The following is a 20850-nucleotide window of genomic DNA, read 5'->3' as shown; positions in this document are numbered from 1 at the left end:
CAATGTGTTGCTCTTTTAAGACTTCTGAAAGCATGCTCTACACCTCATCTCTCTCAGATTTTAGAAGGCACTTCAGATTCTTAAACCTTGGGTCAAGAGTTGTAGCTATCTTTTGAAATCTCACATTGGCACCTTCTTTGCGTTTTGTGTAATCTGCAGTGAAACTGTTCTTAAAATGAACATGTGCTGGGTCATCATCCTAGACTGCTATAACATGAAATATACAGCAGAATGCGAGTAAAACAGAGCAGGGGAAATATAATTGTCCCCCAAGGAGTTCAGTCATAAATGCAATTAACACTTTCTTTTTTTTTAAACAAGCGTCATCAGCATGGAAGCATGTCCTCTGGAATGGTGGCCGAAGCATGAAGGGGCATACAAATGTTTAGCATATCTGGCACGTAAATACCTTGCAATGCCGGCTACAAAAGTGCCATGCAAATGCCAGTTCTCACTTTCAGGTGATACTGTAAATAAGAAGAGGGCAGCATTATCTCCTGTAAATGTAATCAAACTTATTTGTCTTAGCGATTGGATAAACAAGAAGTAGGACTGAGTGGACTTGTAAGCTCTGAAGTTTTACATTATTTTGTTTTTGAGTGCAGTTGTGTAACCAAAAAAATGTACATTTATAAGTTGCACTTTCACAACAAAGAAATTGCACTACAGTACTTGTATGAGGTGAACTGAAAAATACTATTTCTTTAGTTTATAAGTGCAAATATGTTTAATAAAAAGCAATATACACTTTGATTTCACAGCATAGAATACAATATATATGAAAATGTAGAAAAACATCCAAAATATTTAACAAATTTCAATTGGTATTCTTTCTTTAACAGAGTGATTAACACTGTGATTAGTTGCAATTAATTTTTTGAGTTAATCGTGTGACTTAACTGCGATTAATCGACAGCCCTACTTGAAGTGTCATATTTCATATGTCTTATATAAAAAGAAAAATAAATAGTCTATGGGAAAAGCTGTATAGGGCCAAATATATTAGTCATTTAAGAAATGGAGTTAAGGAAGATTTCTGTAAGCAACTATAAAATACATTTTACCTGGAACTGGAATGGGGTAATTTTAGAGATATTATGAATTACTAAATTTTGCTTGAGAAAATGTTCTTTGCTAAATCTGAAATAATTCCAAAGAATTATAAATTCTTAGACTGTGCAGAATTTTGTCCTGATTTTCAGTGTGCTTTGTGCAATTCTTTGTTATTTTTAAAGAAAAGTCCCTGCATTTTTGATCAATTCACCTGATTTTGGTGTTCTTAATTTAAAAGGGTAAGTAGAGCATTCATTGCATTTTATTTTTTAAATAAATACCTGCTTTCTTATATGGAAGTACAAAAGCCTCACACAATTATTAAATATTTATTTTCTTGGTATTAGATGTGCGAGAGCTTTCTTTTAAACAATTATTATATTTAAAAATGTCCTGTCTGAGGAATGCAGACAGCTAGATACACAAATTCCAGATGTAAATCGGCTTTAATTCCATCAAAGTTAACAAAGCTACGCCGATTTACAGCAGCTGAGCATCTGGCTCCTACTTCATACTATGTGCATACAATATAAGGAAAGGCTAGGTCCAAATCTTCTGGCAGATTTGCTTTAAATTGAAAAGGGAAGAATGAACAATAATCACTTTGGGATCATTTGTGTGAATTATATGTTTCCCATCATTTCTCTACAAGTACTGTACTGAGCAAAACACTGCTGCCTATTATTCCATAAATAAAATATTTTCTCGTAGGAAGAGAAGGAAAAAACCTCAGCTCCTCAAAATTCATTTCATTTGATTATTTCTCTCTTTTCCCTCCCTCATATTCACCAATTTTGTTTCAATCTTTTGAAAATAATTTATAAAGGAAAATGATGGCGTAGATTTCAGGAAGCTGTAGCCTGATAAGTGAGTAACTAAAATCACTTGAACCTCAACGTAAGGGGGCAAGGAACAATGGCTTACTGGGTATGTAAAAGGAAGAGAGAATGCCGAATGGCACAAATGATGGAACTACATGCTGGAAATGGAAAGTAAGAAAACCCAGACCAGAGCAAATATTACAACACACTGTCTAGTCTATCAAATAATAAATTGCCTCCTATACCTGGAAGTACAGGAGCAAAGAGAAGAAGGGTCTACAGAATGGAGCAGAGAATAACAAAGACTACAGTTATATCAAGAGTACAACAAAAACTGGAGGGAAGACAGGTTAAATGAGCCTGGTGGGATGGAAGAGGGAACAGGATCATTAGAACAGATATTTCTCCTCTACATGGCTTTGGCTGTTCAGTTAAGATGGGTAAACTTATAGTTTTTAGGTGATTATTCCAACCAAATCAATCAACGAGATTTCTGGAGATTTAGATGATAGTAGCAGCAGATGCAGCACCATCAACCCAACTGGGAAGAGATAATAGTGAAGAATGAGGTCTACTGCAGCCTCATTCTTTTGATTCACAGTCTGGTGATGTTGTTATCCAAATATTCTAATCAGTTTATACAGGATTCTTTACACTCTCTAGGCATGTTTTTGTTTGTTTGTTTGTTTTGAGAGAGAGAGAGAGAGAGCGCAATGATTTTTGCCATTAGCGCTCAAAGTCCCTGCCCGACTCCTGCTCCTTTTCTTGAATCCCATTCTTTTTCTCCCTCCCAATCTGCTTTTTAATCTTTTTATTCTTGCAAATGATAGGGGCCAGAACTGTCAGTATTTCTATGTGTAAGCTCAAAAGCTTGCCTCTCTCACCAACTGAAGTATATATTCAAAAAAAGATATTACCGCATCCACCTTGTCTCTCTAATAATAATCTCTGGGATCAACGTTGCTACAACACCACTGCATACAGCATTTCTCTTCTCAAACATCAGCCTAGATTTGAAGAAGTTATCTGGATTTGCTACCCTCAAACAGTCGCTATAGTAGTTGCTCTTTGTCGCTAACCTCAAAAAGCATTTTCAACAGCACCTTAAGTGTATGCAAGTTCTTTCTGCCAAGATATTTTCTGTGGATTAGAGACCGAAAGCCTGTCCACTGCCTTCATTGGGTGCATTTATGGTTCTCTTCTAGTTTGCCTTTGAATTTATGAGACTACACTCTCTTTCATTTTCTAACTAGGTCTGTATTCGATGCCTTACTTTCCAATGCATTTTATAACCTGTATAGTAGCTCATTCTTGTAGCTATTAGCGTAAAGATATACATCTCAGATTTTATTACTGCAAACACATTTTTTCATCTGTGATAAATTGGTTCCTGAAGTATTTAAATACCTATATTTATGTTTAGCATCGTACACATTAAGAAACAGAATAAATTACTCTTATAAAACAACATATTTAATAATTTCAAGTTAGCACAACCAGATGGGGGAAGAGGGCCCTTAGGAAATACTATCAGCAACAATCAGCCTTATTTGGCAAGAACAACTCTGAATGCAATTTATCTATGCGTTACCAATCTCACAATTCTTACTTGTTTTTAATTCTTTATACTACAAATAATAAAGTAAACCACAGAGAGATTTTTTTCCCTCATATAGTTTACACATTATGTGACATTCAACCCTGGGCTAAAGCATTTACTCCAGGATTGATTTTTGCCTCATGTATGTTTATACATCAAGCAATCAACTCAAACATGACCCTGTTCTACATAAGAACATAAGAATATATGAGTGGCCATACTTGGTCAGACCAAAGGTTCAACTAGTGCAGTATCCTCTCTTCAGATGGTGGCCAATGCCAGGTGCCCCAGACAGAATGAACAGAACAGGTAATCATCAAGTGATCCATTCCCTGTCTCCCATTCCCAGCTTCTGGCACACAGAGGCTACTATCCCTCCTCATCTTGGCTAATAGCCACTGATGGATCTATCCTCCCTGAATTTATCTCTCTTTTTTGAACCCTGTTATAGTCTTGGCCTTCACAAGATCCTCTGGCAAGGAGGTCTGTGGAAAGTGTGCCAGGTAGGATAACAAAGAAAACCTTTGCTCTCATAAGTCTGAGACCTAACAAAAAGTTACAGGACCAGAACTAACTGGAATCTTTGAGGTAGCATAAGAGAAGCTTTCAAAAGTATGAAAAGGATTGAGAAACTTAAAACTTTCCTAAGGAAGATAAATGTTGATGCTCCAGGGCATACACCAGCACCTAAGTGATGGAAGATAGGAAGAAATGTCTAGTCCATAACTGTCCATTATTGCATTACTTTCACCTTCCTCTGAAGCATCTAGACCACTGGACTGGTAGGTGTGGCTGTTTGATGTTTCTAATAGAACAACTGTTCATACTGCATGTTCAGAATCATGTATGTCACCTGAACATATTAAATATATTACCAAGGAAGACAAGTACAGCCAAAAAACAAAAAAGAGAGAGAATGAGCTTAATACCTAGACTTTTGGAAGGTGGAAAGGGTAGATGCTCTAAGAACTCCACACTTCACCTTCTTTCCTTCAAAGGTCCATCATCAGGTGAACCTATCTGCTATCTGAGGATGGATGACAAAGCCTGAAGGGAGAATCTGAGGCACAATATTAAGTGTTTTCTCTGCCTCCTGCACAAGGTAGCAGAGAACCAGTTTTGTGCCAAAGCATAGGTCCTTGCTCCAATTAAATTTTCTTTGGACGCTTAATATGTGTGTCTGGAAAAAGAACCAGATTGAAAGGTATTTTGAGAACAGAGAAAGGGAACAGTAAGACAAACCAACAAGAGCAAACCTGTTGCTATTTTCCAGTTTTCACTATTTCTTAACTTGTTATATGTATCTCATATTCAGATTTATCTTATATGTATCTCAGATGTTTCGTGCTTTTCTGATATTTCACATAGGTACAGGCCCAAGTAATTTGCAGTAGACAATTAAAAAAAAAATGGTTCCCCTACACTGCAAGTAGATGCACTAGTAAGAATCTACATGAGTGCTAGGAGCTGTGCTGATGAATCAACCTGCAGGATCAAGGCTTAAGTTTCTCCTTTCTTTAGATAGCTTTATTTTTCTCACCATCGTATTTGGAATCTTTCAAGTGCTTCAGTGAAAACCATAATGGAGCTGCACACAAATAACTTATTAACAAAACCTTTATAGAAAGAAAAAATATATATCTCCTCCCTAAACTACACTGGGTGACAAGTTACTAGACTAGTTACTAGATCTAAGATAGGAATAAATGCTTGCCATAACTCACTATTTTCCTGTAGTACTTCTTGAAATAATTCAGATAGTTAAGATCCAATGCCTCAAATCCCCATCCTCCCTCCACCCTAGCCCAAACATTCACATTTTCAGAATTTACAAATGACTGCAGCTTGACTTATAGTGCTTGTTATTCCTTCAGGTGCTATATGTGATAATTATAAGATTGAAAAAGAAGGATAATAATCTGTTATTGTAAATTAATAATAAGGACCTTTTTGTATCTGAACAAATGCAGGTTAATCTGAATCAACCACAATCAGTTTAGTGGAAGGGCAACAAATGGAAACTGCAGTCTAATAGAAGCTCTAGCCTTTAGTTTTCAGATTTATTTGTCACACCTTATAATTAAATCTATTTTTAAAGTACTGAAAGTGTCAGCAATTCACTTGCTGTGCATCTTTCTATCAAAACAATGTAAAATTACAATATACTTTCCATTCCAATTGACTGATGTCTAGAAACATAGAGCTGAATTCATCCCTGTTGTAACTAAAGTCACTGCAGTCACATCAAGGATAAATGTGGTTCAGATACAATAGTTAAGGTTCAAGTTGATTTGAAATGAAATATGAGACACACAGTTCCCAGGAACTACAAGTTTGTCAGCAAATATATTGAATAAATGATTTGATCTGAAGTATGGACAGTGCTTTCTTGTTTAAACTTTCACTGTCATACATATTTTGCATTAGCTGAGAAAAAGATATATGCAAAAATGGCAGCGCAGAATGCGCCAACGAATGATCGTGAGTGGCACTCACACTACACCTTTATTTTTATCCTGTCTTTAAACTGAAACTGCTGGAATTATTAGTATTTGTATTATCCAGATGCATTGAGTTAAATAACACCATCCACTGCACAATTCAAGGGGGGAGGAATGGAAAGGGGTGGGTGGGGGGAGAAAGAAAAGAGATAGAAAAGAAAGCAAATATTAAGATTTAAAAAAAAGAAAGGCATCAACAACACTGTCGGGACATGGCACCAAGAAACACCGGAAGAGTGAGAACCCTTCTTCCAGTCCACCACAGAGTGAATGGCTCCAACAAATACTGCATGGCACGAATGGTATTTTTCGAGGTCTGTTGCTGAAAAGTGATGACCCTCGGTGACTCTGACTGCCATCACTGGGGGTCACAAGCTCTCAGCACTTCTTGGAACCAGGACCCTGGGAACACATTGAGCAGTTCTAAAGACACTAAAGTTATCATCCTCATTGGCTTTTGCTAAGGCTTACACAACCACAACTTCCAGTCTGACTTTTTCAAAAGGTATTTGAACCACTTAATCCAGTATTTAGACTCCTCTCTCTCCAAAACATCAAAAGGCCCATCCACAAGCCAAGAAAGTAAAAGGAAAAGGGTTTAAGTGTTTGTGTGGGTAAAACAGGAAGTTTTAAACCATTTGGATGAACATCTTAATACATAACAACTTGGTCCACAACCTTGGTTTCCTGGTTCAGTTCTCTATTTTTGACTAATCTACAATACTGAAGTGGAAATAAGGTAACTGTGGACTAAAATGTGGGATTGTTGAGAGGTACAATTTTTTCCCTAAAAAAAAAAAACACGTACACAAAAAAAGAAACAATGTACAGCTTTTGACATGCCAGCAATTTTTTATTATAAAATACCTGCAATGGAACCAGCTAGATACGAAATATCAAGTGTATTTTGTGAGGATGGGAGGACTATCATCAAATGGTGATTCAAAAGGTAAAATATTGGAAGTAATTATCTATTTTCCCTTTGTACTCAGTGTATTTCCCCATCCTGAAAGGCTTTGCACTGTAGCATTCCTTCCTGCACTGGCCTGATCCAAGTCCTATTGAAGCCAGTTAAAATATTCCTCTTGACTTCAGTGGGAATTTGTTTGGGCCCTTGCTTGAAGCTGACTGGAACCTTTTAAACCCACCAATGCCACTCCTAAATTGAACAGTGAGATGACTAGAAAAACACTCAGGTCATTAGAGAGCACCCCACTTAAAATAAGTGGGAAAACAGAAATTCAGATTCCAAAATTTAACCTCAACCCCATGGTGTCAGAAATGGGGACATGAAAAAGAATAAAAACATCCATTCAGTGATCAAATAATGATAATATAATAGTCTAATTATAGCAAAACTGCAATAGACACATCATATGAATAAATCAATGCTGTGTACTCATACAGACTAAGCAGAGTACAGAGATGGGCCTGAGTTATGAAGTTCAGGTCTGGATTTGAACTTAATTTGAATTTGGGAAATGAGGAATAGCAGGGAGGGGGATGGGTTCCAGGATTCTATTGTTTATACAGTAAATTAAGGACCAAATTGTAAAACCTCTCCCTCCCATTGATGATCAGGTACTCTCATAAATCATCCCATTGCCTACAATGGGAATAATTAGGTCACTAGCTGCTCACTGTTGCAAGCTGGGGGTTTACAATTTGGCCCAAGAATATAAAAGATGAAAGAAATATTACTATGATAGTTTGTTTGCTTGAAGTCTAACTAATCCCCACGGTGCAAATCAGTTATCTTAGATGGTTGTTCAGGTCTTCTACATCAAAATAAAATGTGATCAAGACTTACAATGTGCCTCATGGGAGTGTGCAAGAGAGAGGTCATGTGATTGTAATGTGCACATAAGGCTTGATTCTACACGATGCTGAGCACTCCAGCCCCAGTCCACCAATGCATTTAAACACATGATTAACTTTCAACAGGTGAACAGTCCCACTGGTGCACTTAAAGTTAAGTTCATGCAGTAGTCTCCCCAGGAATTGAAATTAGGGGGGGTGTTTGAATTTACAGGGAGGGTGTCAGGGCCAATGAGATATATAAAAGAGATATGAATAAAGTAAATGTTTTGTTAGGATAATGCAAATTTAACATAAGGATAATGCAAGTTAAACATAACAGGTCTAGATTTCTAAAAAATATATAATTTTTTAAAAAAAATGTATTTAATTTAAATTGACTTTTGAAAAGTAAGCCATCATGGGACAAGAGGGAAATCCTCTCATGGATCAGTAACTGGTTAAAATATGGGAAATAAAGAGTAAGAATAAATGATCAGTTTTCAGAATGGAGAGAGATAAATAATGGTATCCCAGAGGAGTCTGTACTGGGACCATTACTGTTCAACATACTCATAAATGATCTGGAAAAATGGGTACAAAGGGAAGTGACAAAATTTTCAGATGATACAAAACTATTCAAGATAGTTAAGTCCCAGGCAGACTGCGAAGAGTTACAAAGGGATCTCACAAAACTAGGTGACTGGGCAACAAAATGGCAGATGAAATTCAGTGTTGATAAAGGCAAAGTAATGCATACTGGAAAACAATCTCAACTATACATACAAAATGGAGTCTGAATTATCTGTTACCACTCAAGAAAGAGATCTTGGAGTCATTGTGGATAGTTCTCTGAAAACATCCACTCAGATGTTTTCATGTTGTGAATAATTAAGAAAGGGATAGATATTAAGACAAAAAATATCATATTGCCTCTATATAAATCCATGGTATGTGTACACCTTGAATACTGTGTGCAGATCTGGTCACCCCATCCCGAAAGAGATATATTGGAAATGGAAGAGGTACAGAGATGGGCAACTGAAATGATTATGGGTATGAAACAGGAGGAGAAATTAAAATGACTGGGAATTTTCAGCTTAGAAAAGAGACAACAAAGGGGGATTACGATAGAGGTCAATCAGCACAGGCTAAGTACAGTTTTACTGACCTTTCCTCATACAATAAGAACAACATTTCATTTCCCACACCCCAGCCCTCACATTCAAGCGATTTGTAACCCAAACGCAGCCAAAATCTATCACTTGGGCAACACAGCTCTGTTTGCTGGATACCTAGGTAGATTTAGGTGTGAATATAGACACAATCTGGTTCTGAAGCCTTTCTCCCCAGCCTTCAGCTCATCACTAGCTGTCAGGGAGAGCTCATTTAGACTCTGCTTACAAATCATCATTTGAAATTATTAGGTTGGCCAACATCATCAAAATGAATGCACTGACGTCATAAAAAACAGATGTATAAGGAAGCTAGTCTGTGTTCATACTTAGGAAATCTATTGTACTTTTTCAGATATATGTATTTTATCATACACTGTATATGCTTTTAAAGTGTGTATTAATGTTTCAATTTCAATTCAAATTTCCAAACAGTCACTAAATTGACATGTTTCAGAGTAGCAGTGGTGTTAGTCTGTATCCTCAAAAAGAACAGGAGTACTTGTGGCACCTTAGAGACTGACACATTTATTTGAGCATAAGCTTTTGTGGGCTACAGCCCACTTCATCGAATGCATAGAATGGCACATATAGTGAGGAGATATATATATATATATATATATATATATATACACACACACACAGAGTACATGAAAAGGTGGGAGTTGCCAACTCTAAGAGGCTAATTAATTAAGATGAGCTATTCTCAGTAAGAGAAAAAAAAACTTTTGTAGTGATAATCAAGATGACCCATTTAAGATAGTTTGACAAGCAAGTGTGAGGATACTTAAAATGAGGAAATAGATTCAATGTGTGTAATGGCTCAGCCATTCCCAGTCACTATTTAAGCCTAAATTGATTGTATCTATTTTGCATATTAATTCAAGTTCAGCTGTTTCTCATTGGAGTTTGTTTCTGAAGCTTTTCTGTTGCAACACTGCCACCCTTAAATCTGTTACTGAATGGCCAGAGAGGTTGAAGTGTTCTCCTATTGGTGTTTGAATGTTATAATTCTTGACGTCTGATTTGCATCCCATGTATTCTTTTGCATAGAGACTGTCCGATTTGGCCAATGTACATGGCAGAGGGGCACTGCTGGCACACGATGGCATATATCACATTGGTAGATGTGCAGGTGAACGAGCCCCTGATGCATGGTTGATGTGATTAGGTTCTATGATGGTGTCACTTGTACAGATATGTGGACAGAGTTGGCATCGGGCTTTGTTGCAAGGATAGGTTCGTGGGTTAGTGTTTTTGTTATGTGGTGTGTGGTTGCTGGTGAGTATTTGCTTAAGGTTGGGGGGGCTGTCTGTAAGCGAGGACAGGTCTGTCTCCCAGGATCTGTGAGAGTGAAGGATCATCTTTCAGGATAGGTTGTAAATCTTTGATGATTCGCTGGAGAGGTTTTAGTTGGGGGCTGAAGGTAATGGCTAGTGGCGTTCTGTTATTTTCTGTGTTGGGCCTGTCTTGTATTAGGTGACTTCTGGGTACTCTTCTGGCTCTGTCAATCTGTTTTTTCACTTCAGCAGGTGAGTATTGTAGTTTTAAGAATGCTTGATAGAGATCTTATAGGCATTTGTCTCTGTCTGAGGAATTGGAGCAAATGCAGTTGTATCTTAGAGCTTGGCTGAAGACAATGGATCGTGTGGTGTGTCCTGGATGGACGCTAGAGGCATGTCGGTAAGTACAGTGGTCAGTAGGTTTCCGGTATAGGGTGGTGTTTATGTGACCATCACTTATCAGCACAGTAGTGTCAAGGAAATGGATCGTTTGTGTGGATTGGTCTAGGCTGAGGTTGATGGTGGGATGGAAATTGTTGAAATCATGGTGGAATTCCTCAAGGGTCTCTTTTCCTTGGGTCCAGAGGATGAAGATGTCATCAGTGTAGACTAGGGGCATTAGGAGATGAGAGCTAAGGAAGCGTTGTTCTAAGTCAGCCATAAAAATGTTGGTATGCTATGGGCCATGCGGGTACCCATAGCAGTGCTGCTGACCTGAAGGTATATATTGTCCTCAAATGTGAAATAGTTGTGGGTGAGGACAAAGTCGCAAAGTTCAGCCACCAGGTTTGTCATGTAATTAGTTCACAAAACTGGGGCGGGGGTGTTGGGGAAATTCAGGGGCGGTGTAGGGAAATCACTGAGTGCATGCTTATGTGTTTAGTTTCATCCAGACCAGAGTGCTCAGCATTCCCTGTGCAGGGGACAAGACATAGTGTAGGCTTTGTGCTCGCCTGAGTTTAGAGGCTGCTTCTTGCTAGTGCCCCTCAGGACTGTCATGTCTTTGCCCCTTTCTGCACTGGAGTTGGCTGGCCATTAACAGAAGAGTATGCTGAACCCCTCAGTAGGGGAGCATGGCATGCTTAATCCTCTGCAGACTGCGTTCCCCTGAATCTCTCTCTGGGAGGAAGTGGCTGTGCACTAGCCCCAGTATGTGCCTTTCTATGATATAGGCCTGATTTGGCATATTACCCACAGAACGAAACATTGAAAATAACAGTTCCAATTGCTTTTAAAAAACTGGATGTCAAAGGTGGATTGAATGCTGGATTCCAATCTGAGAATCATAGGCACATGTCAGTGCAAGTCCAGGGAATGGCATTGCCCCAACATCCCCACTGATGTCAACTGGACATTGTTATGTAGACAGTGGTATCTGGATGAGGACAGGATGCTCTCTCATTGTGCATATATGTATAAGCACAAAGTTTAGATATGCACGAATGCATGCCTGTGTATCTCAAATTAGAATCAAGCCCTAAAGAGTCTGCCCTTCTATATATGTAGACTCCTTAGGGCTGAAGAATGTACCTTAATAACTCCTGCCAATCCATATTAGAGGTCAAAATGGTAACCAACCCACAGAACCCCGAGTAAGCAGACACCTACCCATTCCCATTAAAATGGAAGAATTATGACATTTCTCACATTTTTAGCTTGCATATTCCAGCTCCAGAGATTCCTGGATTTGAGATATTTATAGTTTTCTTTTTTAACTCAATTGGATTTAATAGAGCCTATAAGTTCTTGAACCGATATTTATCACTGAGTAATATTTATGTTATTATTTCTACCTGCAATAACAAGTCCCCCAGATTTTATTACATTGTATGGGAATTCTAATTTGTTCTTGTCTCATGAACCGTTGATTGATACTTTAGATTTGCATTTTGCCAGCCTGGCTTCCCCATCCACCCTCTAGCAGCAAAAGAAATGCAAATTTTGTGCTCTCAGAATAAGAACAAACCTGACATCTTTTGAAGGTTTGTTGTGGTGGTGGTTTTTTATTTGTTTAAAGGTATTTAGACTTGGGCTTTATGAAGTGAATTTTAACATCTGAACAACAACAAAAATCCCAAACAAAACCCAATAATAAATGCTGTGGGAAACATTCAGTGTGTTATCTTTATGTGAATATAAATACTGACACACTGTGAGCTTTGCTGATATTTTTTACTGGGCCATTACAGTAGGTGACAAAGCAGAAGACACATAAATGTAACAGGAATAGGGAAGAAATTCATAAACCTTTGTATACAGAGATTCCGCCCGCCCCCCATTTAGTTATAGTGAAACAATGCAATTTATAGTTACTGTTAATAGATAAGGCTACTTTAACCAAATACTATTTGTTAGATGCAAAGAAGAGACTGAAAAGCGAACAAAGGAATCAGCAGTTAAACTTGCTGCTGTATATATATATATATATATATATATAATATGAATCTAAGGCAATGGATTTAGCCGGTTTTTAATTTAAATATTTTATTGGCCTTTACAATATCATTATTAAATAACATAAATGTCAAAACTAATATGGCTTCTCTTAAGCCATTAGAGATGTATAATGATTATGCTGGCATATCTGGGATTCTAGTGTATAAAGCTTTCCAGAGCAGAGACTGTACTTTAACATTTGTCTGTATCGCTCCTGATTGGGGCCTCTTGGTGTTAACACAAAATAAATAATAGTTGTGACAGGACAAGATACATGTCCTCCCCACCCTTCCCCCTCCCAAGGGAATGATAGGTAAATTGACATCTTGAATTGATATTATTCTGGCCAAAAGAACAACATAATTCTGCAGTAGAGTTACACCGCATATCATGTAAGAAAGTTCATGTTGTAATAGGCCAACAGTTGACAGACTTTAAATCTAGCCTCACTGTTCTTTACTATTGTCAGTGGTTTCTGACTGCAAAATGCGGTGAGGTGTCTTTTGAGCAGCTTACTTTGCACTAAAAAGCTAATGGAATAGATCACTATAGGGGGAAGAAATGAACAGCCTTTCAGTTGTTATCATATACACTGGGGACTTTATTCAGTATTCAGCCTGTGCCAATTCAAATGAGAGACTAACAATGAAGCCACACAAACTGAATTCTTGTATCATCCAAAAGCAGAATGGAAAGCCTCTGTCTGATTTGCTTAAATGCATGGAATAAGAGGAACAAAAGTAGATGAAACAGTTAACACTAGGACAAAACTAGCTCATCTCTTGGCTATCTTACCTCATTTACAAAGACCCAGTGACTATCCTTGGAAGCAAGGTTGGTTTCCACAGCCTACAGAAAAAAATAAATACACACATAAATAAAACTAAATAAAATGAAGATTTCCAGAGTTAATTTATAATTTCTGATTAAAGGACATTATTACAATGTTCATTTTGAGACCAGTGTTCTTTGTACCGTTCCCTTTATCCATACTGCTGCTACTTTGCTGCAAATCATCTAATCTCTTCTGCTTATGTTTCATTTTGATTTGATATCTGCAGCAGTATAACCTCCCTTTGCAGAGTTGCAGCAGAGCAGCGCATCACCACCATATGGAAATCTATGTGCAGAAGCAAACTTAGCGTTCTTTGGTCCATGGCTGCAGGTAAGTGTATGGTATATGTCCCATGGTGTGTCATTTTTAAACTTCCTAGGATGATATTTCTTAAGGCTGCTAGTAGGATGTTGTCAATATTCAACAGGCCTCTCATTAACATACACAGATAGATCTTGTCCCGCTGCAATCCCTGGGTTAGTAAACATATTGGGTGAAACTCATACCTGTGCAGAAAGCCAGCATAAGGCATGTGTACTACTTAAGTCTCCCCTTATGTTTTTCACAGGCCTTATGCTGGCCCGTTGCAGAGGGTGGAATTTCACATTAGGCATAAGGGTCAATTTATTAGCATATTTATAACCTTCAGCGGAGACAGACTGCTACAGTTCATAGGCTCACTAAGGCAATAGCAGGTAGTGCCTAAATGTTCTGGGAAACTGAATGGAAAGAGCCTGACCAGTGTATGCACACAGTTAAGTTTCTAGCTATCCCCTGATTCACTCCTCTGGCAGAGTTGATGCCATTCCAGAGATAATGAGGTCCCTTACAGCTGCAGTTGATAGTGCCCTCAACCAGGTGTCAGGAGATCTGCAATCTGTTGCCACAAATACGGGGCTTGTATAGTCTGGGAGAATAAGTGGTGTTTTAAAACATGTTAGTTAACATATGCTGCTTAACACATTTGTAAACACGTAGTGTAGTCAGACAGATTGGTGTTTATAAATGTACTCCCTGATTGTGGTCAAATCTAGTTAAATCATTAACACCATTTGTAAACTGTATAGCTCGTAAGTAACTAATGCTGTCTGTAAACTACTTTAATTACAAACTAGTTTTGACCACAATCAGACAGTACCTTTGTAAATATCACTGTATTTGTGTACTGTCATAAACAGATAGTTAACGGTCAATGCCTCTTTTACCTGTAAAGGGTTAAGAAGTTCACCTAGCCTAGCTAACACCTGACCAGAGGAACCAATGGGAGAACAAGACGTTTCAAAAGGAAGGAGGGAAGTTTTCCTTTGTTTAGAGTTTCAGTTTCAGCCGGAGTGAAAAAGATCAAGGAACCAGCCTCTTATCAGAGTAGTAAGTTTTAGAAAGGGATAAATAGGTTTATGTTTATTTCCTTTGTAACATGTCTTGGTACCATTAAGGGAATTATCAAATTTGGGTATTCTTGTGTGTATTAAGATTTTTGCCCAGGGGAACATCCTCTGTGTTTTGAATCTGTAGTCTGTGAGAGTAGCTGGTATGTTAATCTCTCCCAGAGGGTTTTCTTTTACCTTTCTTTTCTTTAATTACAAGCCTTTTTCTTAATACCTGATTGATTTTTTTCCTTGTTTTTAGATCCAAGCTGGTTGGATCTGGATCCACCAGGAGTTGGTGGGAGAAATGAGGGGGGATGGTTAATTTCTCCTTGTTTTAAGATCCAAGGGGTTTGGGTCTGTGTTCACCAGGAAATTGGTGAAGTCTCTCAAGACTACCCAGGGAAGAAAAGTAGTGCTTGGGGGTGGTAGCAGTGATACCAGATCTAAGCTGGTAATTAAGCTTAGAAGTGTCCATGCAGGTCCCTACATCTGTACCCTAAAGTTCAGAGTGGGGAAGGAACCTTGACACGTACGCAAGATGTTTTAAAATGCCATAAATAGCTGGTGAGCTGATCTATTTAAAACCACCACTCATGTTGCCCGTTTAGACAAGTCTGGTGTGTAATGGTTGGAAAATCACTTCCTCACTCTATGCCTTTGTGGTCTCATTTGTAAAACAGGGATAATTCCTACTCACTTTTGAAAAGCTTTTGAGAGCCACAGAATGAAAATAGGATGAAGTAAGGACAAATTATTTATCATCATCAATAAAATACCATTGTGGTAGTTTTAACAAAGACAGGTCTCAAAGTAGATGAGACGGTACTAGGGGTACACATCCCTATAGACAATTCTCTCTTAAAAATTGGTTTTAGGCTAATTTCCTTAACTGCTTATGAAGGGCTTCAGAATTTGGGAAAAGACTTTTAAACCTAACTTCTATGTCCATATTTAGGCCCTTAATGTGCTGAGCAGCCAATATCTCCTACTGAAGTAAATGCAAGTTGCTGGATGCCCCACACTCTAACTGAGTAAATGTGGATTTAGAAGCTAACTTTAAAGACACTTAGGTTTTAAAATCTTCACCTTGGAGGCAGAGCTCCTATGGCAGAGAGTACTCTTCTGCACCCAGGCATTTAGGGAAGAATTGAAGCTTTTAACTTTCTATTTGCTGGCTTTCAGAACTGTACTTCACAGTCCCTAACTTATATGGCAAACAGCTGCAAGACAAAATGGAAGGAGAGAATCCATTGGCTGTAGCCAGCTAAGGAGCTTCTGATAGCTGGTCAGGTGTTGTATTGCCAATAAAAGTATATATGTTAATTAATCTTAACAACTAATCTATTTGACCTGCCAGAAGTCTTGCTACAATGTTAAAGATATGCCATGTATTATTTAGACCTATTGCTTCCTTCCTCCCCAAAATCATACACTTCCTAACAGAGCTGTTGCAGCCAGCCTCCGAACTGTACACTACGAAAGGGATTTTCTAGGAGACAGATCAGGAACCTGAGTGATTGCTGTGGCTGAGGAATAGCACTGCCATCAATTGTGTGCTGTTCTGCGCAGAGCAAATTTCATGAGCAAAAAAAACATTATGGGATTTTTGATGGAAACAAATATTAGGGTATACACAAAGTAACTCATTCATTCATATACTGTATGTGAGTGTAGATTTCTCATAAAATTCCCAAAGGGTATAGTTGCCATTCAAGACTAATGGCCTGCAACGTTTTATCAAAAAAGAAAAGCAGCTTTGGAGATGAATAGTGTACTGGAACCTAAAAGTCTCCATCTTTTCTATAATTTGCCTTAAAACTAAAACACATAATTTCTCCAAGTTTAGCAGACAGTGAGAGACACTTTGAGGCCAGTACCTTGTCCCCTTTGTTTCACCCCAAACACATTTTAACAGCTGGATTCTACAGTATAATGTCCTGAAGACCAAGATTTATAATGCAAACAACAACCCACTATTAACTGTGGTGCATAAATGGCCTATTTGGAATGACAAACTACTAAAGTCCATATAGATGTGTGCATGTACAACCCTGCTTGTAATTTCTCGGTAGCAAATATGACACTGCTTTGTCAGCAGAAACTGAAGGAGAGTTATTGAATGTATTAACAAAAAAAGGTGCGCATTCCATTCCACCACTAGTATTAGTAGTGATAACACTGAAAGAAAAATATGATGCTTGACAAAAGACAGTCAAGGAGAACTTCCTTTTTTTTTTTTTAAGGGAAAAATAGTGTTTTCTTTTGCACATATTATAAGAAATTTAATGTCAATAAACCACACCATAATCATCACACTTGAATCCTGTTGAACAAGGGAGATAGCTGTGTTATTTTTTACAAATATTACAGGTTTTTCAGTTTATCTGCTTGATATTATCCTGTCTGCCTACATGAAGTTAAATTAAAAGGAGCTGCTAGAAAGAGCAAGTAGGAAACAACAAAATGGTCAGAGGTAAGACAACTCTAGGTCAACAGTTTCAGTGGGACAAGGGCTGATGCACTAAACAGGAAAATACTTTTCAGATGAACATTACCTAGCTGTTTTGCCAAGGCCAAAGCCTAGAGATCAAAACGACTGTAAATAGTTAAAAAAGGTGATGGGGAAGAGAGTGTTCAGCAGCATCTGAGAGGGAGAGACAGGGACAGAGAGAGGTAGAGAAGCCTGCAGGAGCAGTTGGTCTGAGACAGAGGACCTGTACGGTGTGTCTGAGGCAGGTAGGCACCCCTAAACTTTGAGAAGTAATAAGGTTTAGGCAAGACCCAGGCATGCAGACTTCTTGTGGTTATAACCCTTCTATCTGCTTGCTCTGTACCTGGGATGGATAGTCAACACTCCAGTTTGAGTTACTTTAATCAGCTGCTGGTCCCAGGCTCCTAGAGGGAAGTGTGTTGCAGGTGCCAACACAGCTGGAAACAGGGAGGCTGCTGCTGTCACTGCAGGATCCAGTCTAAGAGTGGTAGAACCATAGTGAGGTGAAGGAAACAAAATCTGTCACCTAAGAGGTACACTCCTAAGGGGCTGCAAAGGAATATAAAGCACTGCTTGCCCTGTAATCATATAGTGGGAACACGGGGCGCTACAGATTGGTGATCCAGACTAATGGAGTGAATCATGGACTTCCAGTTGGGAGAAGTGCAGATAGAGGCCTGTCACTTGGAAAGAGTGCCATAAGGGAGAGACCATAGGTGTAGCTCACCCCTGAACCAGGACAGTTGATGTCAGCAGAGCAGATACATCTGCAACACTACTAGCTTTATCATATGGCATTACCCAAGCACCTGTTGATCTAAAGAACATTCCCGAACAGACTGGACTTAAATGTGTAGCAGTTTTTTTCATGCTAGGACAATCCTATATGGTGCCTGTTGGAGATGTAGACACCTGTCAACTGGACTGGTATCACCAACACATCTCACATAAACCAGTGAGTCTCAAACTTTTCTACACTGAGACCCCAATTTCCATGCCAAGACAGCCCCCAAGCCCTCCCTCCCATTGAGCCAGACCTTCCACTTCCATTTAGCAATAGCTGAAGGGCACAAAAACCCTGACACCTCATTCTGACTCCTTCACAAATTATTATCACGAAGGTTTAGACCTATTGCTGAGGCTGTCTGGAGATTCAGGTAGGCAGTACTACATTGGTTTATGATCAGTTCACATTTTAAAAATTAGTTCTGTAACCATGAGGGACAGAATTGTATTTATTTATTTATTTACTTTCTTACTTATTTAACAAGAGGGTAAGAAATGACTGGAAAGGGAAGTTCGTCAGGACCTCGTACCTCCCCCAAATCTGCTTGAAACTCCCACAGGAATTTGCAATCCTAGATCAAAATCCTCAGACTTCTGCCAACAATTCACTTCACACAGCTGTGAGGAGGCAACAATTTTCAGCCACCATTGACTTGGGCAGCATTCCAGCCAGTGGCTGAGAGGTGAAAGGTTCTGTATCCCAGTAACTGTCCCCTGGGTCTTCAGTTCCTTTAACATCATATACCTAGCCATGATTTATTTAAGTGCATTTTGGGTTGTTTTTGTTGTTGGTTTTGTTTTTGTTTTGTTTTGTTTTCTAAGCAAAAATTAAGGAACATTTTTAACCTTTTGCACTGAGAAAACAGGACACACACTTTCACCAGGAATTTAATACCGCTTAATAAACCTCAGCCAGACCTACCTCAAACTGTTTTGGCTCATTAGCAGGAGACAGATTTTTATATTAAAAAAAAATCAACAGCTTTCTTCTGAATGTACATGGACAATAAAACATAATAGGACTTGTAGCAACAGTCCAATTTCCAAAGAGAGATGTAAGGCCATGTTTGGAGTATGTGACAGCAATTAATTGAATGCTATCAAAGTGTACCTGTGTATCTGAGAAATCTTGTATATGTCTTGGATACAAATGAGTAGAGATAGCAGGTATGGAGAAGTGAAACTCTGGTGGGACAGATGGTTTCAGATCTTATTCCCATGATATTTAATACATATTTAGAAACTCCTTCAATTAAAAGTCCAGGAGTGACTTGCACACGTAACAAAGAATCCCGCACCCCTCCCCCACGTCCTCAACACACATTTTATTGTAATTCTTTTAAATCATTAAACCTTTTTTTACTTTTGCATTTAAACAAACAGCTTTTAGTTCAGTATTCCATGTAGGGCACATCTTCTATGGTGATTAATAGATTAGAAGAAAAAGAAAATGAAGCTTTCGTAGTTTCAATGAAGAAAATGTTTCTAGTAATTAAAGGGAAAATGTCAACCTATTCTGACCTTCCTTATAATGGTTATAACCTAGTGATAAATAATCCATATAGTGTGACAAAGTTCCTCCTCTACCTTGGTGGGTCCTGCGCTTATTGGCAGATTTGCTCACCTCAGCTATCTCCCCCACAGTCTGGATCAACTCCTCCTGTGTCTGATCAGGAGTTGGGAGATCTGGGGGGAACCCGGGCCCGCCCTCTACTCCGGGTTCCAGCCCAGGGCCCTATGGATTTGCAGCTGTCTATAGTGCCTCTTGTAACAGCTGTATGACAGCTACAACTCCCTGGGCTACTTCCCCAAGGCCTCCTCCAAACACCTTCTTTATCCTCACCACAGAACCTTCCTCCTGGTGTCTGATAACGCTTGTACTCCTTAGTCCTCCAGCAGCACACCCTCTCACTCTCAGCTCCTTGTGCCTCTTGCTCCCAACACCTCACATGCACTTCCTGTCCTCTGGCTCCTCCCCATCTGACTGGAGAGAGCTCCTTTTAAAACCCAGGTGCTCTGATTAGCCTGCCTTGAGTGGCTGCAGGTGTTCTAATCAGCCTGTCTGCCTTAATTGGTTCTAGCAAGTTCCTGACTACTCTAGTGCAGCCCCTGCTCTGGTCACTCAGGGAACAGAAAAATACCCACCCAGTGACCAGTATATTTGCCCTCTACCAGACTCCTGCACCCCACTGGCCTGGGTCTGTCACAATAGCCACATGGCCTCCAAAGCATTAAACGGTGACAACCCTTAGCACGCATTCCCTGTCCTGTATGTTTACACACCTACACCCTTTTAACTTGATCCAAAAGATGGTGATTGCCATTAGTGAGTACACATTTTCCAGCCGTTACTGCAGTATTTCTTGTATTTCCCAACACTTTCAACAGAAATGAACTGTGGAACCTCAAACTCTTGGTGCATGTTAACTTTTAAACAGTGACCACTGGATTAACAAACAAGATTTAAAAAAAAAAAATCTAAATTTCTCCATCATTTCGTTTTTGGTTGTTCCCCCCCTACCTCCAACTCTTCGTTAAAGTCTGACTCTGAATTCTAAATACGTTTTTTTCTAAAATACATCGCTTCTTCATGACATTTTTAGAAAAGCCATCCCACTGTATGTGTGATCTCAAAACATGATGCATGCATGAGCTCCCACTGCTATTCTTCAAGTTAACTATACTATTAACAAAAGCTATTC

General features: G+C 38.8%; 1 protein-coding gene across 6 annotated transcripts in view; it reads right to left on the bottom strand.

Moving 5' to 3' along the window:
• GRID1 (glutamate ionotropic receptor delta type subunit 1) overlaps positions 1 to 20850 on the bottom strand; it is an 845542-nt gene that overhangs the window by 177296 nt on the left and 647396 nt on the right. For all 6 annotated transcript variants that reach the window (XM_050958562.1, XM_050958557.1, XM_050958559.1 and 3 more), the window contains exon 5: positions 13462 to 13515. In XM_050958562.1, the coding sequence (XP_050814519.1) occupies positions 13462 to 13515 (54 nt within the window). The remainder of the gene's footprint in view (positions 1 to 13461; positions 13516 to 20850) is intronic.

The sequence above is a fragment of the Gopherus flavomarginatus genome, chromosome 6 (genome assembly GCF_025201925.1).
Source record: "Gopherus flavomarginatus isolate rGopFla2 chromosome 6, rGopFla2.mat.asm, whole genome shotgun sequence".
Taxonomy (NCBI): domain Eukaryota; kingdom Metazoa; phylum Chordata; order Testudines; family Testudinidae; genus Gopherus; species Gopherus flavomarginatus.
This window is presented reverse-complemented; position numbering and strand designations above follow the sequence as displayed.